Source organism: Cyprinodon tularosa, unplaced genomic scaffold, assembly GCF_016077235.1.
Source record: "Cyprinodon tularosa strain WSP-4 unplaced genomic scaffold, ASM1607723v1 ctg703, whole genome shotgun sequence".
Classification (NCBI taxonomy): domain Eukaryota; kingdom Metazoa; phylum Chordata; class Actinopteri; order Cyprinodontiformes; family Cyprinodontidae; genus Cyprinodon; species Cyprinodon tularosa.
Genome location: NW_024039456.1, coordinates 145,001 through 169,712, shown reverse-complemented (window position 1 = coordinate 169,712; position 24,712 = coordinate 145,001). Strand labels below are relative to the sequence as shown.

Sequence of the window (24,712 nt, the reverse complement as noted above, 5' to 3'; positions counted from 1 at the left end):
CCTTTGGCCTGTATTACTGCAGCAATGCGGCGTGGCATGGAGTCGATCAGTCTGTGGCACTGCTCAGGTGTTATGATAGCCCAGGTTGCTCTAATAGTGGCTTTTAGCTCTTCTGAATTGTTGGGTCTGGTGTATTGCATCTTCTTCTTCACAATACCCCATAGATTTTCTATGGGGTTAAGGTCAGGAGAGTTTGCTGGCCAATTAAGAACAGGGATACCATGGTCCTTCAACCAGGTACTGGTAGCTTTGGCACTGTGTGCAGGTGCCAAGTCCTGTTGGAAAATGAAATCTGCATCTCCAAAAAGTTGGTCAGCTGCAGGAAGCATGAAGTGCTCTAAAACTTCCTGGTATGTGGCTGCGTTGACCCTGGACCTCAGAAAACACAATGGACCAACACCAGCAGATGACATGGCACCCCAAACCATCACTGACTGTGGAAACTTTACACTGGACTTCAAGCAACGTGGATGAAGTGCCTCTCTTCTTTTCCTCCAGACTCTGGGACCTTGATTTCCAAAGGAAATGCAAAATTTACTTTCATCAGAGAACATGACTTTGGACCACTCACCAGCAGTCCAGTCCTGTTTCTCTTTAGCCCAGGCAAGACGCTTCTGACGCTGTCTGTGGTTCAAGAGTGGCTTGACACAAGGAATGCGACAGCAGAAACCCATGTCTTTCATACGTCTGTGTGTGGTGGTTCTTGAAGCACTCACTCCAGCTGCAGTCCACTCTTTGTGAATCTCCCCCACATTTTTGAAGGGGTTTTGTTTCACAATCCTCTCCAGGGTGCGGTTATCTCTCTTGCTTGTACACTTTTTTCGACTACATCTTTTCCTTCCCTTCGCCTCTCTATTAATGTGCTTGGACACTGAGCTCTGTGAACAGCCAGCCTCTTTAGCGATGACCTTTTGTGTCTTGCCCTCCTTGTGCAAGGTGTCGATGGTCGTCTTTTGGACAACTGTCAAGTCAGCAGTCTTCCCCATGATTGTGTAGCCTATAGAACTAGACTGAAAGACCGTTTAAAGGCTTTTGCAGGTGGTTTGAGTTAATTAGCTGATTAGAGTGTGGCACCAGGGGCCATCAATTTTGAACCTTTTCACAATATTCTAATTTTCTGATATGATGAATTTGAGATTTTCATTTGTTGTCATTTGTAATCATCAAAATTAAACAAAATAAACATCTGAAATATATGAGTTTGTATGTAATGTATGAATATAATATACAAGTTTCACTTTTTAAATGGAATTACTGAAATCAATCTACTTTTTCATGATATTCTAATTTTATGACCAGCACCTGTAGACTTCTATTATAGGCATTAAGGTTGCTTTTGAAAAGCAGCTTTAGGAGGCATTAAACTAAATTGCAAAGCAGGCCAGGAAAAGCACACAAGCCTGCGCATCAACCCATCTTTTGACACCTGTTTTATGAAGCTTAACAAAGAGCTGCTCCTTTTAAGACTGTTTGCTATCAGGCACAGGAATGCACTTGCTTAAAAGGTTGAATTGGTAAAAATTATCTATTTTAGGATTTTCCATTGGGAACATCATATGGTGAGAATGATAAGGATAAAAGCTCTGTTTTTGGTCCTACTGTACTTCCAAATCTTTAACAGGGAACACCACATTACAATTATGTTTTGTTATACTGTTCTCTCATATAGTGCCTGGCAAACTTAGTATATATTAATTTAACTTTTAATTTTATCATGTAACGATTGTATATTTTGTTTGATCAATACTGTGTGGCTTGCCAAATGGGTCGCCAAGTTTTTAGAGGGCATTAATGGCACAACTTCGTGTTAGACAGCTGTCATGTCTCATTTTTATGTCAAAGATTTCAACGCAACAGAATTTCTCTTCATCACTTTGTCATTCATTAAGCTGAGTAATAATATTAGCATATGATAAAGTTGATTATTTTCCATAATGTAATGATGAAACTTGAACATTCATATATTTTAGATTCTTTGCACACTAACTGAAATATTCAGGTCTTTTATTATCTTAATACGGATGATTTTGGCATACAGCTCATGAAAACACCAAATTCCTATCTCACAAAATTAGCATATATTATCCGACCAATAAAAGAAAAGTGTTCCTAATACAAAAAAAAGTCAACCTTCAAATAATTGTGTACAGTTATGCGCTCAATACTTCGTCTGAAATCCTTTTGGAGAAATAACTGCTTCAATGCGGCGTGGCATGGAGGCAATCAGCCAGTGGCACTGCTGAGGTGTTATGGAGGCCCAGGATGCTTCGATAGCGGCCTTTAGCTCATCCACAGTGTTGGGTATTGCGTCTCTCAACTTTCACTTCACAATATCCCTCAGATTCTCTATGGGGTTCAGGTCAGGAGAGTTGGTAGGCCAATTGAGCACAGTCATACCAGTGTTTTTGGCACTGTGAGCAGTTACCATTCATGCTGAAAAACTAAATCTTCATCTCCATAAAGCTTTTTAGCAGATGGGAGCATGAAGTGCTCCAAAATCTCCTGATAGCTGCATTGACCCTGCCCTTGATAAAGCACAGTGAACCAACACCAGCAGCTGACAGGGCGCCCCAGACCATCACTGACTGTGGGTACTTGACACTGGACTTCTGGCATTTCCTTCTCCCCAGTCTTCCTCCAGACTCTGGCACATTGATTTCCAAATGACTGAGAAAACTGAGCAACAGTCCAGTGCTGCTTCTCTGTAGCCCAGGTCAGGCACCTCTGCCGCTGTTTCTGGTTCAAAAGTGACCTGTAGCCCATTTCCTGCACACGCCTGTGCACGGTGGCTCTGGATGTTTCTACTCCAGACTCAGTCCACTGCTTCTGCAGGTCAACCAAGGTCTGGAATCGGCCCTTCTCCACTATCTTCCTCAGAGGTCGATCACCTCTTCTCATTGTGCAGCGTTTTCTGCCACTTTTTCCTTCCCACTGAGGTGCCTTGATACAGCAGCACTCTGGGATCAGCCTATTGGTTCAGAAATATCTTTCTGTGTCACACCCTCTTGCTTCAGGGTGTCAATGATGGCCTTCTGGACACAGTCAGGTCGGCAGTCTTACCCATGATTGAGGTTTTGAGTAATGAACCAGGCTGGGAGTTTTAAAGGCCTCAGGAATCTTTTGCAGGTGTTTATAGTTAATTTGTAGATTCAGATGATTAGGTGCATGGCTCCTTTAGAGACCTTTTTCAAGATATGCTAATTTTGTGAGAAAGGAATTTTGGGTTTTCATGAGCTGTATGCCAAAACTATCCGTCTTAAGACAATAAAAGACCTGAAATATTTCAGTTAGTGTGCAATGAATCTAAAATATATGAATGTTCAAGTTTTATCAATACATTATGGAAAATAATGAACTTTATCACAATATACTAATATTTTGAAAAGGATCTGTACTAACTATAACTGCAAGATTTATGGAAGATTTTACCTGAGGTGTAGATCTGGTACTGCAAGGCCAAGCAGTCAGTTTTAGATTTTTAAATGGCCGTTTTAGGTACCTTTGTCCAGAGAGGTCACTTTAAGCTGGTCTTGGTATTTATTGACCTAGAAGTCCAAGCCAGTTGACGGTTATGTGCTTTCCCTCCGTCAACAGGCAGAAATCTCTGAGATGCAGCAGCTTTTGGCCTCTAAAGACACAGAGATCGAGTGCTTGCAGACCCAGCTGCTGGCCAGAGGCAGCAGCACCAACAACAATGCAGAGAGAGGTATGCACGGCTGACAATCTGACTTCTCCTCGCAGGCCCACATCAGTCTGCACCAATGTGTGAGAGGCAACCAGTGATATGCATGACTGTCAGTTTGGATTACTTTTAACACATAACCATGTCTCTCTCCCCACTGACAAGTTCTTTACCTGTTCTTGACTCTCTGCTGCACTCTGCTGTAGAGGAAGTGTATATCAAGCAGCTGCTAAACAAATGTAAGCCACCGTGAAGCTTCATGTTGACGTGGGTTCGGTTTCCAACCAAACACTCAGTAGTTTAATTCAATTTCAGCAAAAGCAAAGCAGTGATTTGGTCATTTGTTGCCTGTTTGATTCGAGATCGGACCAAATAAATAGTGTCTGTTGGACAAAAAGATTAAAAGCACAAAAATGTCCTGCATCCTTTTAAATGAACACATAATAAAGATGATATGTGGAGCAAATTTTCAGCCCAGAAAAATGACCTAAATTCTAAGAATAATTGTCTTGATGCCAAAAGGAGCCCAACAGATTTTACTTTCACAAGTGTAGCTTGTTTCATGTATATAAATTGCTTTATTATAATTATGCAGGGAGTTTTACAGTTCATATGGACACTGCAATGTAAGTAGAGCAGAAAAACAGAAGAAGAAGAAGGAAAAAGAAAAAGAAAAAAACAGGACAAAAGATGAAAGAAAGAGGAGATAGGAAGGAGACAATGACAAAACATTTTCAGTCTGCTTCAACACCTGTAATGAGATGGAAAAAAAAACAAAAAAAAAAAACAGCACAACCAAAAAACATGGTACGAGACATACAATAAAGCAAACACCTTGAAACTATCGCTAACGTAATATTATTAAGTCTGACATGTACTCTGTGTTACCTGAAGATATGAATGTGGGGTTTCTGTTTGGAAGTGAATCTCTAAGTACCTGAAGCCTAGCACCTGTAGTTGTTTGTGAGGGTGAACTTGTGCATGTAAAGTTTTAACCATAGAAAAAATGCTCAATAGTGGTTGTGGAGAGCCGGAGAGGCACACCCCCCAGAGCACTGAGTCCAGCGCCGGGAGACCCAAAGCCCCAGGCGCCCAAGGGGACCCCAGAAGCGAAGGCACCAAGGCGGGGCCAGCCCCGGAAACCAGACCCCACCAAGGCAGGAGGAGAGACAGCCACGAAGAAGCCCCCCAGCCACCGCCATGCCGGCGCCCCGGGGAGCCGCGGGGACGAGTCCGCGGGCCCCGCCGGCAGCCGGCCACCCCGAAGTAGGGCCGGGCACCGAACACCAGCCCCCCCACGGCGCCGACCGAAACGCCCCAGCCCCACAGAGCACCGAAACACGCCCCGCCCCCCAGCACCAAGCCCCGGCGACCGGCCGCAACACCCACCGCGACCGCACCACCCAGGAAAACACTCAGGCGGCCCCGCCCCCGGCCGGGGCCCATGCGCATCCGCCGCGAACCGGCCGCGAGCGCCGCGGGACCCCCCCAAAACGCCCCCCCGGCCAAAAGCGCAGCCCCACCCCACCGAGACCGATGCCAACAGCGCCCAACGAAACACACCGCGCACAGAATCAGCCCGAGAGCAGAAAAGCCGCCCGGCGCAAAACCGCAAGAAGAGCAGACCGCAGCCGGCGCAACCACCCCCCCCAGCAGCCCGAGGGGCAGCACAAAGCCAGAGCGGAGCGAACCGCGCCGCCCCCCCACCGGACGAAGCCAAAGCAGCCCAGCCACGTCCGCCGCCCGCACCAGGCCCTGACACGCGGCCAGAGCAGCTCCGCCGCCCCGGCCCCCCACCACGCGCCGGCCATAGCCACTCCAGGCCCCCACCCGCCCCGCAGCCCCACCCGCCGCGATCAGCGGGAACAGAGCAGCCCCGCCATGCCTCCAGGAGGGAAAACCCACCCGAATACCTAGCCAGCGCAGCCAGCCCACCCAGACCGGCCCCCCAACACTACCCCCGCCGGAGCCGCCCGGACCCACACACACCAGCGGCGCGCCGCCAGCAGGACCCCCACCCAGCAGGCCCGCCCGCCCCCCGAGAAAACAGACATGCCAAACCCCCAAAGGAAGAAGAAAAAAAAAAAAAAAAAAACAATGCCCCCACAATGCGACAGCGGACACCAGACACCGACCCGCCCGCAACCGCTCCCCCCCACCGAGGAAGAGAAAAAAAAACATAAATAAATAGGTAAATTAATTAATTAATTAATAACTACAATTAAAATAAATAGGCAAGAGGAGAAGTGCGAGCGGAAAAACCGGAGCCCAAAACAAGACCCGCACCCCACCATGCCGTGCAGCTCAAACCCCCCCCCCCCCCCCCCCCCCCCCCCCCCCCCCCGAACCGGTACCACAGAACCGGCATAGGAAAGAAACACCGCCCAGGAACCGGCATCGTAGCGAAGGCACCGGCACCGACCCCGAAAATCCCCGAACAACACCCAGCCCCACCCCGAAGCGGATCCAGTCCCAGGCCCCAGGGATCCGAGGCCCCAAGGGCACCCGATCCCCAGACAGGAGCCCCAGCAAAGCCCCGGCCGGCCGGGGCCAGCGGAGAGGCCGCCAGGAATGAGCCAGCAGTCCCCCGGGCATCCACCCCCAGCTCCACCAGTGCACCGGTGAGCCCCGACGCCAGCCAGCGGAGGGAGAGCAGGACGGGGGGAATGGGCTCCGCACTTAGCGGAGACTTGAGATGTATTTGGGAGAGGGTGCGGTTGAGACCCCAACCTGGGAGAAAAAAAAAAAAAAAAAAAACACACCATCTCAATCATGCCTTCCCTCCCTAGTGCCCCCACTCGTTCCACAGGAAAAAAAAAAAAAAAAAAAAAAAAAAAAAATTGAATAAAATAATAATAATAATAATAAATAAAGAAAATAACAACGCAGACACACATTCACACATAACACTCCCATCCAATAATACCAGGACCAAAAACCCGGTGACACCGGTGGTCGGTCCCGGGACTATCGGATGATCCCATAAGTGAACCTAAAATCCGGATGTGAGGGGAGGGGAGCGGCGACACCGCCACACCAACCCATCTCTTTCCTGCTTCAAGCCCGGCCCCCCACCCCGCACACGGACCGGACCACCCCCAGCAAGAGCCCCCCCCGGGGCCGGGGGCCACCCATCCAGCGCCGGCCACCCAACCAGAACCGCCCCCCCCCCCCCCCGAACAGAAAGAAAAAAAAAAGAAAAAAAACCTTCAACCAGGCACTTCATGCCCCTCCATCCAACCTTCTTTGGGGAGAGCAGAGGTGACAGCCCCGCCACCAGCAGGCCACCTAGGCCCCGCAGCCAGCCCCAGCCAAAACCACGGACCAGGCGGCCCGCTCTTCCTCCAGGCCCCAGACTCCAGGCGGCAGCCGGAAAACAGGGGTGTGAGAAGACCCCGATCCTCCCTGCGCCCGCTCGGCTTTCATGGGGGTGTTGTTGCGTGTTCTCTAAATTTAAATTTTAAAACTGGGAGTCCCCAAGGGGGGGTGTCCGGCACACTCCCCCCCCCTCCAGAGATAGACGGGGGCCAGCACACCCCCCCCTTCGAAAACCCCCTCCCCCCCTTTTTCAAGGGGGGTCCCTTAAATTTTTTTGGGGGAAGGGGAGGGTTGGGAGGAAGGGAATTTTTTTTGGTTTTTGGGGCCCCCAAAAAAATAACCCCCCCCCCTTTTGGCCCCCTAACCCCCACCCCCCCGAAAATCCCCCTACATAATGTGTTTTTGTGAAAATGATGTAGGATGGAAGTGTCTAAAATGCAAAAAAAAAATTGGTGGGGGGGACCCCCCATCAAAGGGTTTGGGGGCCCTCCAGAAACCCCGACCCCCCTCCCCAAAAAACCCTACATGTGGGGGCAGAGTGAGGGGAGCAGGCAGGGGGAGGATTTCGGGGATGGGGGGGCAAAGGACGGGGTCCTGCTTCACTCCCAGGGAGCCAGCTCCCCCGCTGACTCGAATAGGCACCCCCGTTCCCCGAGAGCCCCCCCAGAGAAGGGGGCCCCACCAGTTTCACCACCATAGCCCGGGGGCACGGGACCGGCAGCAGGACCCACCAGCCAGCCGGGCACGGAGCCGACACCACCACCACCCCCCCGTCCTGTCCATCCCAAAAAAAAAATAAAAAAATAATAAAAAAAAAAATAAATAAATAAGTAGATAAATAAATAAATAAAAAAAAATAATAAATAAATAAATAAATTAAATTAATAAAAAAATATAAAAGGAAGATAAGAAAAAAAAAATAATAATAATAAATAAATATAAGGGGGGGACAACCCCAGCCGGCCAGCCAACGCGCAACACGCAGAGCCCCCACCCCGGACGAAGCCCCACCAGGGGGCAGCACGGACCAGGACCAAGACAGGGAGCCAGACCCGAAGCCCTTCAAAGATCTCCTTCCCTCTATCACCACCCCCCACCCCCCCTCCGGAGATGTAATCCCTCCCCTACAATAACAATCAAGCTACTCACCACACAAGCGACAGAAGACATCCAGGCCGAGATCATACCTACTCCCCCCTCCCTCCCCTTCCCCCACTTACAGAGTGCAAACCCGTGAGGGGGTAAGCACTTGCCATAGGTGTTAATGTCCATGCCCCCCCCCAGCCCAGCAGGCCCCGAGGCACCCCGGCACACCAGAGGCCGTGGCAGCAGGGACAGACAGCCGGGCGTACACCGGCCCAGAACCCAAGCAGCACTCCCCACAGAACCCGAACCCCCGAACCCCCACCGGGGACCCCGCCCAAGGGCAATGCGCCCCAGGGATCCCAGACCCCAGGACCCACCCCAGACCCACCCCGCAGTAGGGCCGGGCAATGCCCAAAAAACCCCCGGCGCCGGCGCCAGCGCCCCCACCCCGACCCCGGCCCCCGAACGACTCCCCTCCAACACCGGTCCCACAGCACCAATCCGAAGAAGAAGAAAGCCACACAACACAGCAAAGTGCAAATCCCGAGCCCCACTCCAAGCCCCCGTGCCCCCCCCCCCCACACCCCCCCCCCACACAAAAAAAAAAAAAAAAAAAAAAAAATTATAATATTCTCCCCTCACTGGAGAAGAACGGCCGCAAACAAGCCAGTGCCCAACACCCACCGCCACACCACAAGGACCCCTCCACCCAGATGCTCCTCCCCAGAAAAGTCAACATGCCTGCCCTCCCAGGAGACAGGCAAGCCCGCCGAACAGGAATCCCCCCGGCAGCGCACCGCCGGGATGCGGGGGGCCCGAGCAGCCCCAACAGAAACAACACCGGAAGGCCGACACGGACGCACCGACGGCACCAACCTAGCCCCCAGGCGGACTCCCCCACCCAAAAACACAACGAAACCACCCCGCCCCCACCGACCACAGCAAACACAGCCGCAAGGCAAAGCAAAGGACAGAGCAGCCCCACCCGGCGCACGCCAGAGAGCCAGAGCAGCAAGGCCGCCCCAGCCGCCAGAAGCCGGCACAAGCAGCAAAAAGAAAGCAGCAGACGCGACCCCACCACTCCCGCCGCGCCCGGCGCGAAAGCAGCACGACCCACCCCGCTCCGGCCCCGCACCGCCCACAGGCCGCCAAGAGGAGGACGGCCACGCCGGCCACGGCCCGTCCCCCCCCCCCGCCGCCAAACACCGAGCAACCTTCCACTCCCAAACCGCGCACGATGCACCGCACCACGCGCCACCGGCACCCGCCCCAACAGAGCGAAGCCACACCCCGACCCGGGGGCGCTCCAAAGGGACCCCCGACGCCCGCAACCAGCCCACAACAGACACACACGAACCCCGGCCACAGGCGCGACCACCCACGCCCCCCCCGGAAGACGCAACCACGGCAAGCGCCACGGCCAACCACCGAAACCCGGCACCGGAAGACGGGGCACACCCCGACGCCCCGCAGAGCAGAAGCACCCCGGCCAGCACCACAAAAGAACCGATGCCCGGCGCCCAGCCCCACCCAGCAGCAGCACAGCCACCAGGCCAGTAGCCCACGTCCGCCACCACGGAACCCCCCAAGAGCACCGCACGCGGCCGCCGCAGGACCCCCCCGCGGCGCCCCAGACCCCGCCCCGACGGGGGCAACAGTCCCCCGGGCCAGACCCGCCAGGCACCCCGCTCCGAGCACCCCCCCGAGCCCCCAGGACCCAAGGACCCCCGAACTAGCCCCCGCGCCCCACAAGACGCACCCCATAGCCCGCCACTACACTAAGTGATGGAGCCGATCAAGGGAGCCCAGAGAGATCGGTCTGATGGGGATGCAGATGCTGTCTCAAGATTAATATGATCCAACAACAGATCTCTGTACTGATTGATGTTGAGTTTATCCTTACTTTTCCAATTCATGAGGATAGTTTTCTTTGCGATACATAATGCAGTGAATGCCAAGCAAACCGATTTTTTTCCCATAGAGCTTCCCTCAAAGTCACCCAGCAAGCAACCTGAAGGGGAAATTGGGATTTTACAACCCAGGCACAGTGATAGATCCTTACATACCTGTACCCAGAATTTCTGAACCGGCGTGCATAACCATAACGCGTGAAAATAATTATCAAGTTGATTGCCTGTGCACTGTGGACAGATGTTAGATTGCGCAAAACCCATCTTGAATAATCTTTGACCTGTATAGTGCACTCTGTGGAGGATTTTGTATTGTATTAATTGTAAATTGGGGTTTCTGGTCATGTTAAAAGTTCTTAGACATATCTGAGCCCAGATGTTTTGTTCAAAGCTGACTGATAAATCCTCCTCCCATTTAGTGATAGGAAGAGATATTGTATCATCCAGTTTAGTCAGTGTCCTGTATAACTTAGACAGTAGTTTGGGGGGGGTTAACTCTAGAAACTCTGATATTTTAGTTGGAATTATTAAACCTCCATCAATATGCTTAAATTTATTTCTAATTATAGCTTTGATTTGCTCATATTCTAAGAATTTATTTTTGTTAATGCCATATTGCAAGTTTAATCTAGCGAATGTGATAAACTCCGTACCTTCAAACAAATGATCCAGATATGTAATACCTTTATTCTTCCAGCACGGAAAGTTTATCACATTATTGTTTTGTAGAATGTCAGGGTTATTCCAGATGGGTGTACGACTGCACGGGATAAGTGATGAGTTCGTTATTTTTAGAAATTCCCACCATGCTGTCAGGGAAGAGCTGATGTTAATATTTTTGAAACATGGGTGCCGTTTGATCTTAGAGCTAATAAACGGCAAATCTGAGATTATTATATTACTGCATATATCCTGTTCTGTGTCTATCCAGGGCTCATCTAAGGGATTATGTTTTATCCATTTAGAGATGTATTGTAATCTATTTGCTAAATAGTAGTGTTGGAAGTTAGGTAAATCTAGTCCCCCTCTGTCTTTAGTTTTCTGAAGTGTTTTTAAGCTGATACGAGGGGGTTTGTCCTTCCAAAGAAATTTAGAGATGGAAGAATCTAGAGATTTAAACCATTCGGTTGATGGTTTATTTGGGATCATTGAAAATAGGTAGTTAATTCTGGGTAAGACCATCATTTTAATTGAGGCTACCCGACCCAAAAGGGAGATCGGAAGCGATTTCCATCTTTCTAGGTCCTCTTCTATTTTCATTAAAAGAGGGGTGTGGTTGAGTTTTGGTAACTCAGCTAGTTTAGATGACACAGTAATTCCCAAATATTTGATATTTCCTGATTGCAATTGTAGACCTGAGGGATTCTGTAGAGAGCAATTAATTGGTAGTATTACAGATTTAGACCAATTTATAGAGTATTCTGAGACTTTTGAGAAAGATTCTAGTAAACTAATCACTTGAGAGAGGCAAGTGTTTGAGTGCTGGAGATAAAGTAATACATCATCTGCGTAAAGACTAATTTTATGCTCCATTTTCATGCCTTTTATACCTTTAATCATATTTGTTTGTCTGATTGTAGCAGCCAGAGGCTCGATAAAAATAGCAAAAAGTGAGGGGGAGAGTGGGCATCCCTGTCTGGTGCCCCTCCGGAGACAAAAACTGGAAGATGTTTGATTGTTTGTCCTGACACAGGCTGTTGGGAAGCTGTATAATATTTTTAACCAATTTATAAAGGAATTGCCAAAGCCAAATTTATGTAGAGTAGCAAATAAAAATTTCCAGTTTACTCTATCGAATGCTTTTTCTGCATCTAAGGACAATATATAGGATTTAAGATTTTTGCTGTAGGAATAATCTATTAAATTCAGCAGTCTGCGTGTGTTAGCAGCTGACTGCCTCCCTTTAATGAAACCAGTTTGATCTGGGTGGATTATGAGAGGAGTGACTTTATCTAACCGTTTTGCTAAAGCTTTACAGATTATTTTAATATCCACATTAATTAAGGATATGGGACGATAGCTGGTCGGAAACATAGGATCTTTGCCTGGCTTAAGCAGGAGACTAATGGTGGCAGAATTCATATTAACTGGAAATTTGCCATTATCTACAGTTTCCTGCAGCATTCTGTGGAACGTTGGGGCCAGAATGTCCCAGAACTCTTTATAGAACTCAGTAGGGAACCCGTCTGGACCTGGCGCTTTATTATTTGGCATGTTTTTTAATGCTTCCTGAACTTCAGCTGTAGACAGCGGTGAGTCCAAGGTCGCTCTTTGACTCTCTGATAATTTAGGAAGAGTTATTTTATCCAGAAATCGCTTGATATCATTATCTGATGGATTTAACTGTGATGTGTATAAAGATTTATAGAAATCTCGGAAGGCATTGTTAATATCCTCCGGATCCTGTAATGTATTACCAATTGAATCTGTAACTGCAAATATAGTCGTTTTTTCTTTGTTTATTTTTAGCTGGTTAGCTAAGAAGCTTCCTGACTTATTGCTATGTTCAAAGTTGTCAATTCGAAGTCTTTGAATTAAAAATTTATTTTGTTTTTCAATAAATTCGTTTAGTTCTAGTTTTGTTTTACGGATTTCCCCTAACTTTTCCTCATCTAGCGAGCTTTCTAGTAACTTTATTTTTCCCTCTAATTCCTGGATCTTTTTTTGTTCTAACTTTTTTTTATGAGATGAAAATGAAATAATTTTACCTCTCATCACTGCTTTCCCTGCCTCCCAAAGTATAGATGCTGATGTTCCTGGTAAATCATTGCACACCAAGTATGATGCCCACTCTTCCTTGAAAAATTTGAGAAACTCTTCATCTTTAAGCAGTGATGTATTTAATCTCCAGCTCTTGTTTTGTGGGGCTATTTTTTTATTTATTAGGGTTAAAGTAACAGGAGCATGATCACTGACAGCAATAGGATGGATTACAGCATCTGAGACGTCAGACAGCAGTGAGCTGCTGATTAGGAAATAGTCCAGACGAGAGTAGGAATGATGGACATTGGAAAAGAAAGTGTATTCCTTACTGTTAGGATGAAGAGGTCGCCATGCATCGCAAAGACCAAAATCACTCATGTATTGTTTGACTACATTTAATGATTGCCAACTGCGCTGGGTCCCTGTTGTACTCAACCTGTCCATTTCTCCATTTAGACCAAAGTTGAGGTCACCCCCAATAATTAGAGAACAATCCCCGTGCTTTGAAAGTGCATGAAAAACTTTGTGGAAGAATGAGGGGTCGTCAACATTTGGACCATATATGCTGACAATACACAACTTTTGGTTATAAATAGATATTTTAATTATGATGAATCTGCCATCAGGATCTATAATTTTGTCTAATAAAGTAAAACTGAGGTTTTTGTGGATTAAAATAGCTACCCCTCTCTGTCTAGAGTTATAGCAGGCTGCAAACACATCAGGGAACTCAGGGGAGTTAAGATCACTTATAGATGCCGCTGATTTATGGGTTTCTTGCAATAAGACAACATCTGCATTTAATCTTTTAAGCTGGTTAAAAATCTTAAGCTTCTTCTCTCTGGTGCCAGCCCCATGCACATTCCATGTCACAAACCTTACATTCACCATAGGTGTGAGTGAGAAGATGAAAAGTACATGCCTCTGAATAAATAGTTATACCTAGACCCAGGTAGCATCAAACCGTGTGCTTGTGATTGTGTGGACCACAGGGAAGAAGCAGACGAATAAGGAAAAGGAAGACAGAAAATTAAGAGAGTGCAATGAGTGAGAAAAGGTGAAAGAAAAAGAACCCCAGCCCATGCATTCTGTACCCAGCTGTGACTAGCAGTCATACCGTGCAAACGTGCTCTAGAGCTGTGCATATATTAGAGAAATAGTATAGTAGAGAAATAATTTAACAAAATCATCAGTGGCACAGATGTAAAGGAACATTTTGAATTCATATTAATCAAGGTTTCTGAGTCTCTAACTAGAAATCCATGCAGCTCTTTGTCTACTATACAATGTTAGAAAAATGAACAGGCGTCTCTTCTTCACTAGACTTTACAGTAAGAATTTACTTACAAATAAGCCAGATTATTCTCCCTTTATTTATTTCACTTATTTATTTGAATTATGGCTGCTCAGTGGTGCAGTGGGTAGCACTGCTGCTTTGCAGCAAGAAGGTTTCCGGTGGGAATCCCGGCCTGGGGTCTTTCTGCATGGAGTTTGCATGTTCTCCATGAGCATTCGTGGGTTCTCTCCGGGTACTCCGGCTTCCTCCTATAGTCCAAAACATGACTTTTAGGTTAATTTGGCTTCTCTAAATTCTCCTTAAACCAATATCTACACTGATTGTTGAGAAATATGGCAGAAATTAATACATTTTTTTATTGATATCCACCTGATTAATATAAAATAGGAATAATGAAAGAAAAAGTGAATTCCATAAATGTTTAGTAAATAAAAGCCTTGATTTGAAAGCTAAATATATAGATATAATTTTAAAATTCCTTTATATTGAGTTAAGAGTCAGTCTTGACCTAAAGCTGTTTATTGTGGAAAAGTTGAATAAAAAATTTTATTTGTCCAAGTGTTTTTCCAGTAAATTAATAGTGATGCAAGAGCAGATTATCCCAATCTGCTCACTAGACAATTTCCAAAATTAACTTCAGTTAGTTTAAACAGGCAACTAAGATTATTTCAATAGATTAAAAGGTAAATGAAATGACTTTTTCCACTGTAAGTCCTACAATTTATGGTTGTAGGAAGCAACCAATAATAAATATGCAAATTTGCATGAATTAAAATCCCTTCATTATGGAACAGTTGGGAAACTAACACTGGTAAACCTTACAAAAATAAGGTACTTTGAGCAGATTAAGATCTAAATCCAAGATAATTAAGAGATAATGTTTAATATTTAACACCTAAACGAAAAAAGGCTTTTTGAAAAGCTTTCAGAACTTTAGTGCAATGAAAAAGTTCAGATTTTGGTATAAAATTTTAGATTTTAATTACAGTGAAGAAGCTGTAGAATCCAACTACTTGCTGTTTGCATCAAGACTTTAGCAACAGAGATCCAAAAAGCATCGCAGAGTTTGCTTTTTACTAAGGCAGATATGGTCCAGTAAACACATCTGGCTTCCCTGTAAAATACACTATATTGCCAAAAGTATTTGCTCACCCATCCAAATTATTGGAATCAGGTGTTCCAATCACTTCCATGGCCACAGGTGTATAAATTCAAGCACCTAGGCATGCAGACTGTTTTTACAAACATTTGTGAAAGAATGGGTCGCTCTCAGGAGCTCAGTGAATTCCAGCGTGGAACTGTGATAGGATGCCACCTGTGCAACAAATCCAGTCGTGAAATTTCCTCGCTCCTAAATATTCCACAGTCAACTGTCAGCTGTATTATAAGAAAATGGAAGTGTTTGGGAACGACAGCAACTCAGCCACGAAGTGGTAGGCCACGTAAACTGACGGAGCGGGGTCAGCGGATGCTGAAGCGCATAGTGCGAAGAGGTCGCCAACTTTCTGCAGAGTCAATCACTACAGACCTCCAAACTTCATGTGGCCTTCAGATTAGCTCAAGAACAGTGCGCAGAGAGCTTCATGGAATGGGTTTCCATGGTCGAGCAGCTGCATCCAAGCCATACATCACCAAGTGCAATGCAAAGCGTCGGATGCGGTGGTGTAAAGCACGCCGCCACTGGACTCTAGAGCAGTGGAGACGCGTTCTCTGGAGTGACGAATCGCGCTTCTCCATCTGGCAATCTGATGGACGGGTCTGGGTTTGGCGGTTGCCAGGAGAACGGTACTTGTCTGACTGCATTGTGCCAAGTGTAAAGTTTGTTGGAGGGGGGATTATGGTGTGGGGTTGTTTTTCAGGAGCTGGGCTTGGCCCCTTAGTTCCAGTGAAAGGAACTCTGAATGCTTCAGCATACCAAGACATTTTGGACAATTCCATGCTCCCAACTTTGTGGGAACAGTTTGGAGCTGGCCCCTTCCTCTTCCAACATGACTGTGCACCAGTGCACAAAGCAAGGTCCATAAAGACATGGATGACAGAGTCTGGTGTGGATGAACTTGACTGGCCTGCACAGAGTCCTGACCTCAACCCGATAGAACACCTTTGGGATGAATTAGAGCGGAGACTGAGAGCCAGGCCTTCTCGTCCAACATCAGTGTGCAACCTCACAAATGCGCTTCTGGAAGAATGGTCAAAAATTCCCATAAACACACTCCTAAACCTTGTGGACAGCCTTCCCAGAAGAGTTGAAGCTGTTCTAGCTGCAAAGGGTGGACCGACGTCATATTGAACCCTATGGATTAGGAACGGGATGTCACTTAAGCTCATATGTGAGTCAAGGCAGGTGAGCAAATACTTTTGGCAATATAGTGTATGTGTCTCTATTTAAAAGGATGCTGAAGGAAAGTAAGTGCTTTTTTTTGCCTGACCCCATTCGTCTTTCTCAGGCATCAAACTGTGATGTTTGTTCCAGGTGATGCTGTGAGGCCGCTTGTGCTGTCACCGTGCATTTGTTTTGCTTGTTTATTCGCATTAGCATGGCTGTCACATCTGTCGCCAACACGCCTGAAGGCAACCGTCACACGGCGTGAACAAACTTACATGAAAGCTGTGCAAGATCCCTTTGAAAATGCCTCCTTTTTACTGTGTTAGACCAGGAATACCAGAGGCTGAAGGTGGGGATGGAGTCTTTGTTGGCTTCAAATGATGAAAAGGTAAATGGAATCCAATTTTTTTACCAGTATTACCATTTATGGTTAAATTTCTTACATTTTAAACAACAAAACATGATAATAGGATCGGCGTATAGAGGAGTTGACTGTCCTGCTTGGCCAGTATAGAAAAATGAAGGAAGTCATGGCACTCACACATGGTAAGGTTTTTTTTTCTTATAAAGACACAATTTGTAACAATCTCTGTAACTTTAATAACTCTTATTGTTAACCAACAGGAAGTAGTGAAGAGGAGCTGAGCGGCACTCTGAAGCTAAAAGCTATCACACACAAAGCTCATTCTGACATGATCAGATCAGAGGTGACCTCATAACCTTAAAAAATGCAAACCTTTCTCTAGTGGCTTAAAATATGTATGTTTAAAGTGCAAAATGTATTTTTCTGCATAGATTTCCTCAAGAGGATCTTCTCCACTCATGCTTTCTTCATCCCCCTTTCAGAGAGATTTGGATTCCAGGTAAAATTATGCAAATAGAGAAAAAAAAGAAAGCCAAGTTTTATTGACTAACCGCATGTCGTTTCCTTTTAGTTTCCAGAACTCAGTGGACACGTCATTTGTAACCACTGGTTATACAAGTCTCATAAATGGATCATTGTAAGTTCTGCAGCAGTTTGTAACATTTAACCTGCAATAGATTCATTTATTTTAAGTATGCTGATTTATTTTCCAGGCATCGACACAGATTACTCTCCAGCAGTCTTGAAGAGTTGCAAAGTGGAAGTTTCCAAAAGGTCTCTTGCTATAACTCACAAATCAACTAATGTCAAACTAATCAACTAATCTATTAATCAAATGCAGCTATCGATATTTGCCCCTGTTGTTCTTTTAAAGGCACACTATGCAACATTTTTCAGTTAATTAATGTGTTCCATAACGTTTTGGATGATTAAATGAGTCATTTCAGGTTGAACAAAGGTATTCTCGGCCGCCCTGGTGGTCTGTGGGGGAAATACTGCACTTGCAACTGCAGGAGCACCGACCCGCACCCACAGGCTCAGAAGTCTCGCGAGAGTCAGTCTTGCTTTACGGCGAGAACTGCTACACCCCCCAGTTAAAAGCATTCTCGTTGCTAGCGCAGTGGCGATCTTTGTGCAGTTATGCTACGTTCACATCGGACGCAGCAAAAGCAGCAAAATCGCGTCTGCTGCTTCATTTTTACTGCTTGTACCAGTTAGTTCTGACGCGCGGCTGAAGCAGCTTTGCTGCTCTGGCTGCGCGGTGCAAAAGTGTGTCTGAGGCGCGTTGGGCGGAGCTTCACTATCCTTTCTCTGCCTTGCAGCTATATTTGCTGTGATCAGTGGGAATAAAGTAGTTTTAATATGTGTTTAAATGAGAAAATACACCTGAAAACGTAATCAGTGCCGTCAGTTCATTCAGATTATTATCCTGCCTTCAATATTTTTTCTGTCGGAGCCGCTCAGACCCCCACATACCAGTGGTGCGCCGACAGAAGGAACCCCTTCATCAGCAGCCTCTGGCCGGGTCGCCTCCTCGCGGTTCACCGCAGCAGCTGGTAGGTGTTTTTCATCTAAATAATCCAAACTGCAGGCAGCAGGATAATAAAAGCGAACATATTCTGCCGGCAGATTTCTGCATTTTAAGTTAATTTAGGCGTCAATAAACTGTTTAAGAGGAGTGATCATAGCCTCTGATCATCAGCGCTGTGTCTCTCTCCCTGCGTCAGATGATTAAACGCGCCTGACGCGCTGCTTCAGCTGCTCAGACGTGCTGCGCCTGCTGCTCAAAACGCGCCGCGGGACCTTTTGCTGCGCCTTGACGCGCGTCAACCATTGACTTTGCATGTAAACTCGCTGCTTCTGTCGCGCCAGCTGCGGTGTGAACGCAGCGTTAGTCATGCGTTGCGTTCGCCTGTCTGCTAAGCTCAAAACAACCGCGCCTGGCTTGACGGAGAAACCAGGAGAACAGCTGTGCATATTTACGACAGTGCACTTTTACTTTCGCCCTCTGGGGGAGCCTCGCTGGAAAATCAACACCGGTTGCATAGTGTACCTTTAAATATCTTTCTTTATAACATTAACTGAGCTCTATCTAAGCCCTGTTCACATTGGATTAAAACCGACAGCCAAGTCCCCCAAAACCTTTCAGTGCAGCTGGATTGGGAAAATAAAAGCAGGCATGATGCTTATATACAATTTTTCTTAGCACCTGGATAATGGGATTTCTCTTGCTTCATCGATGAAGTTAACGCAATGCTTGTTGATTTCAACACTTCTTTATAATATCCCCATCTGCTTGGAGGATACAGCACCTCTACCTTAACTTTTCAACAAACAGCGAGGCCCCCTGAAGCGGATTTGGATTTACCTTCTGTATTAAGCCTGAAACTAAAGGTTAAGGTACAGAAACCAATAATTTCAGCTTTGATGTGGAACAGCAATCCCTGCCACTGTTCATCAGCTTATCAGTGTCAGGCATACAGAGGAAGGAAGGGAAAATGAAATGAAATGTAAAATCCTTTACATTGATCACTAAACAATTAAACTGAGGCTCTGAGCCAAAAATATGAACATTTTCATCATAAACTTTATTTGCCACCACTAGACCTTGTCCTCCTCTTTTCTTCATTGCCCATTGTTATGCCAGGGCTTCTTTTCACTGATTTTAACTTTCATCAATCGTCCAGAAGTCAGCCTACACTAGCGTGGGCACAATTTGGAGCTGTGTGCGTCATTCATTGTGCTATAAACTGTGCTCTAGAGGGGAGAGCAGTCCATTCCGCTTTATAATAGCACTGTATTTAAAGTGTGGATTGTTTGAAGTGAATCATTTTAATAAATCCCTTCAAGTACTCCCTGTGTTGAGTTTGCATTATGAGTTTGTAGGCTTAGAAAAAGGCTAAGCAATATATGCTATTGTAGAGGTTACATTTCACAACAAAACACAATTACTGTGAACTTTCACAGCTCTGTCAGGCGTAAAGAGGACTGCTGCATTTATGCTAGTCTGAATAAATCATCCATGTTTTGGCAAATTTGATTTTACATTTTTAAAACATCCCTGTGAGGTTTTAATCCTTTGTAAAAGAGGGGCTAACTTCATCCATGCTCTTCAAGCTTTGGGGAGGCTAACCTGCTAACTCTCTATTTCTGCATGTTTCCTGTTTCTCTTCTCTTTCTTTTGCTTTTAGGCTTTAGAGATCCAGCCAGTTGAAACTGAATCAGACGTAGGGGCAGAGGTACTGATCTGCTGCATGTGCACATGCATCCCTGCACCACAGGCTTCATAGATGCGCATTATAGATCAAAGCTTTAGAGGGGAAAAGCTACTTGAAAAAAGAAGCTTAAACACATTCAGGCTCATTATTCTGCTTCAGTTTTGATGCCTCGCTGAGTATAAACCTATTTTATGCTGCGTACAGTAGGAACAAAAAAGTTCAGCTTTTTCTTAATTTCATAAATAAGGCATTAAAAATAAAACAACATATTGTGATATATTGATTTAATATACTGTAATCTTTTAAAGTTGTCTTAATAACTAGTTTTACATGGTTAATAATTGCTTTTTTTATGGTTTCTTGTTTGACACTGAGAGCTTTTATTGAGCCACAAAGCCTTCTCATATAACTGTACATTCTATACATGTACATTTTGCAGCTAAAAGTGTGATTGTTAATAGACTACTATTAAGAATACACGTTTAAATTAGCATGCTCATATTTTCTAAATAATTTTTCAAAAGAACTGATGCAGTTTACTTTTTCTTTTGGCATAAAAGTTAAATCTCTTCCCACTTTATTTCTCTATGCGACTCTACGTTGCATAAAATAAGGTATATATATATATATATATATATACCGTGTATATATATATATATATATATATGTGTATATATATTTATTTTATTGTTTTTACTGTTTATAGCTTAAATTATTTTCAACAGAGACAAAAAAAGAGAAAAGCTGAACTGTGAGGCCACCTACTATCTATGTAAAATGCAACTTGTGATAAAAACATTGTAAGGAGACAGTTCAGCTGCACTTTGACCTTCTGGTCTCTATTTAGCTGAAATGTGCCAAATGTAACCTGATTGCCCCCCACCCCCTTCTTCTTTTTAAATAATCTAATGCTTCCAATGCCTGGCATCTACAAGGGGGGGAAAAAATAAATTCATACACACAGGTTTTGCACACACCAACAAAAAGGACAAGACCTACCTGAAGTGGCTGTCTGTAGCGCTCGGCATCATCTCTGCCTCTGAGCACTTTCTGTCTGTTGGCCTTTCTCCAGTCGCTCCTACGGACCCCCCGCCCCCCCACCCGCTGACTTTGATGCCTGTTCAGATTCTTGCATCGTCAGAGATTCACCCTCTACAGGACATTTTGTTATGCAATGGGGCGAAAGGGCATTCCAAATCATTACCACCCACCTAGCTTATGACAGAGGGACTCCAAACAGTTTTAGATTCACAATAAAAATGCTTTTTTTAACAGAATATCAGAGCTGGATAAATTTAAAATGGAAATCATGAGGGTCATTTTAGAGACACACTATGTTTGTAAACTTGGTAGCAACTAATTTTATGTGGCGGGTTAGAAGTTATTATATACAGTTTTGCTGCAAAAGATGGCTTAATAATATTAGATTTTTAACCTTTTGCAGAGTCCTCAAATGGAGCTGAGCAAGTATCAAACTCTGCCAGGGAAACTGGGTAAAAAGAAAGAACCCAAAGAAGAGCTGAACGGCCCTAGAGGCAGAGACACCGAATATTTATCCCCCGTCCAGCTCTCACCGTCCCACAGCAGAGAGTACACCCTGAGTGAGTATTTTTAAATCCCTTTTTTTATTAACTTTATTGTTCAGCTGATAAGCAGGTTTTATGGTCACCATGTCTGAAATAAACAGAACTCTGTGGATCCGCGTATTCTGTGATTCCTTCCGACTTTTTTTCCGTATGTACAAATATTACAGCTATTTTATTCATTTTATAATTTCGACTTACTATTAATGGGAGCTATAGTCATTTTGGTTTATTTAATTGATATTTGGTGTTATATGTTTTAGATTTTTCTATTTTCTGTGTTACCCTAAATGTAAATAAGAAACCAAAACAGACACAGCATAGTGTTGCATTTAAAGGTAAAGAATCCACCACATATTCCTCTAGATGGCTCTAAATCTCATTATAGAGTCGCCTACTTGTTAAAATAGCGTTAAATATCTCTTTGATGAGGCGACGTCATCTTGAAGTGGACGCAGATTTTATCTCAGAAAAGTAATTTTGGGTTTCTTCCCAACAGGCTTACGCCTAATTTAGGGCTCTGTTATGAAAAGCATCACATGTAGGCTGTTGAACTAAATAAGCTCTCACTGATTAACCTTACATTCTGAATTACAACTGAAGCAAATATGCAAATATTCTGTTTTGTTTTTCTTCATTATTTAGTTTATATTCATACAAATATTGTATTTCTTTTTCATAATGGCTTTGGTAAACAGCTTTCGATACTCTAAAATATTGAAAATTATTAAATAAACCTTTTTTTTGCATTAAATACATTGATTAACTAATATATATGTTTTATATATATATTAAATATGTATCTTTTTCCCATTTGATTTTACATATTTGTGAAAAGTCGGTTGTAGAAAAGGTTTTTATTTTTAAATGCTAGCTCTTATTTTGCAGAATGAAGAGTGGGACATTGTTGTATAACCAAACATTTCTGTTAACCAGTCTGCATCCCAGCCCTCCTAGTTACACGGCAAAAACAATCTAGAAATAAGTCAACATTTCTTAAATTGAGCGTATTTACCCCTAATTTGAGTAGAAAAATAAGATGATTTGCCAGTGGAATGAGTATATTTCCACACTTGTATTAAAATAAGATAAATAGATAATATGCACTTTAAATAAGACAATTCAGTTGTTTTTTTTTCTTATTTTAATTTTAAATGGTCTTGTTCCATTGGCAAAGTTTCTCACTTACCTCCTCAATTCAAGAAAAAAATGCACTTATTTTAAGAAAAAATGACTTAGTTTTTTCCAGTGTACCAATCATAATGTAGCTGCATGTCCCTCATACTGATTTAAAAGTTCATATTTTAGTTGTGACTGATATAATAGCATAATCAAGTTTGTTATTAGACATACAGGCACCATTGTTTTTTTTTTTTTTTTTTTTTTTTTTTTTTTTTTTTTTTTTTTTTTTTTTTACAGTGTCCTGTCTGGCAAGGTGGCAATAAGAATAATTGTCTTGATGCCAAAAGGAGCCCAACAGATTTTACTTTCACAAGTGTAGCGGTATCGCAATTGCCATACCGCTCCACTTGTTTCAGGTATATAAATTGCTTTATTATAAATATGCAGAGAGTTTTACAGTTTATATGGACACTGCAATGTAAGTAGAGCAGAAAAACAGAAGAAGAAGAAGGAAAAAGAAAAAGAAAAAAACAGGACAAAAGATGAAAGAAAGAGGAGATAGGAAGGAGACAATGACAAAACATTTTCAGTCTGCTTCAACACCTGTAATGAGATGGAGAAAAAAAAAAAAAAAAAAAAGAAAAAAGAACAGCACAACCAAAAAACATGGTACGAGATATACAATAAAGCAAACACCTTGAAACTATCGCTAACGTAATATTATTAAGTCTGACATGTACTCTGTGTTACCTGAAGATATGAATGTGGGGTTTCTGTTTGGAAGTGAATCTCTAAGTACCTGAAGCCTAGCACCTGTAGTTGTTTGTGAGGGTGAACTTGTGCATGTAAAGTTTTAACCATAGAAAAAAATGCTCAATAGTGGTTGTGGAGAGCCGGAGAGGCACACCCCCCAGAGCACTGAGTCCAGCGCCGGGAGACCCAAAGCCCCAGGCGCCCAAGGGGACCCCAGAAGCGAAGGCACCAAGGCGGGGCCAGCCCCGGAAATCAGACCCCACCAAGGCAGGAGGAGAGACAGCCACGAGGAAGCCCCCCAGCCACCGCCATGCCGGCGCCCCGGGGAGCCGCGGGGACGAGTCCGCGGGCCCCGCCGGCAGCCGGCCACCCCGAAGTAGGGCCGGGCGCCGAACACCAGCCCCCCCACGGCGCCGACCGAAACGCCCCAGCCCCACAGAGCACCGAAACACGCCCCGCCCCCCGCACCAAGCCCCGGCGACCGGCCGCAACACCCACCGCGACCGCACCACCCAGGAAAACACTCAGACGGCCCCGCCCCCGGCCGGGGCCCATGCGCATCCGCCGCGAACCGGCCACGAGCGCCGCGGGACCCCCCCCAAAACGCCCCCCCGGCCAAAAGCGCAGCCCCACCCCACCAAGACCGATGCCAACAGCGCGCAACGAAACACACCGCGCACAGAATCAGCCCGAGAGCAGAAAAGCCGCCCGGCGCAAAACCGCAAGAGGAGCAGACCGCAGCCGGCGCAACCACCCCCCCCAGCAGCCCGAGCGGCAGCACAAAGCCAGAGCGGAGCGAACCGCGCCCCCCCCCCCACCGGACGATGCCAAAGCAGCCCAGCCACGTCCGCCACCCCCCCCGCAGCCCGCACCAGGCCCCGACACGCGGCCAGAGCAGCTCCGCCGCCCCGGCCCCCCACCACGCGCCGGTCATAGCCACCCCAGGCCCACACCCGCCCCGCAGCCCCACCCGCCGCGATCAGTGGGAACAGAGCAGCCCCGCCATGCCTCCAGGGGGGAAAACCCACCCGAATACCCAGCCAGCGCAGCCAGCCCGCCCAGACCGGCCCCCCAACACTACCCCCGCCGGAGCCGCCCGGACCCCCACACACCAGCGGCGCGCCGCCAGCAGGACCCCCACCCAGCAGGCCCGCCTGCCCCCCGAGAAAACAGACATGCCAAACCCCCCAAAGAAAAAAAGAGAAAAAAAAAAAAAAAAAAAGGGGCCCCCAAAATGCGACAGCGGACACCAGACACCGACCCGCCCGCAACCGCTCCCCCCCACCGAGGAAGAGAAAAAAAAAAAAAAAAAAAAAAAAAATAACAAATAAATAGGTAAATAAATAAATT

General features: G+C 45.7%; 1 protein-coding gene across 17 annotated transcripts in view; it reads left to right on the top strand.

The window, feature by feature from the left end:
• ppfibp2b (PPFIA binding protein 2b) overlaps window positions 1-24,712 on the top strand; it is a 156,930-nt gene that overhangs the window by 112,351 nt on the left and 19,867 nt on the right. For 13 of the 17 annotated variants that reach the window (XM_038268575.1, XM_038268573.1, XM_038268578.1 and 10 more), the window contains 10 exons: window positions 3,595-3,706; window positions 3,889-3,921; window positions 16,649-16,710; window positions 16,793-16,868; window positions 16,947-17,029; window positions 17,118-17,185; window positions 17,258-17,323; window positions 17,400-17,460; window positions 19,878-19,925; window positions 21,349-21,505. In XM_038268575.1, the coding sequence (XP_038124503.1) occupies window positions 3,595-3,706; window positions 3,889-3,921; window positions 16,649-16,710; window positions 16,793-16,868; window positions 16,947-17,029; window positions 17,118-17,185; window positions 17,258-17,323; window positions 17,400-17,460; window positions 19,878-19,925; window positions 21,349-21,505 (766 nt within the window). The remainder of the gene's footprint in view (window positions 1-3,594; window positions 3,707-3,888; window positions 3,922-16,648; window positions 16,711-16,792; window positions 16,869-16,946; window positions 17,030-17,117; window positions 17,186-17,257; window positions 17,324-17,399; window positions 17,461-19,877; window positions 19,926-21,348; window positions 21,506-24,712) is intronic. The other 4 variants (XM_038268568.1, XM_038268581.1, XM_038268577.1 and 1 more) reach the window with 2 other exon arrangements.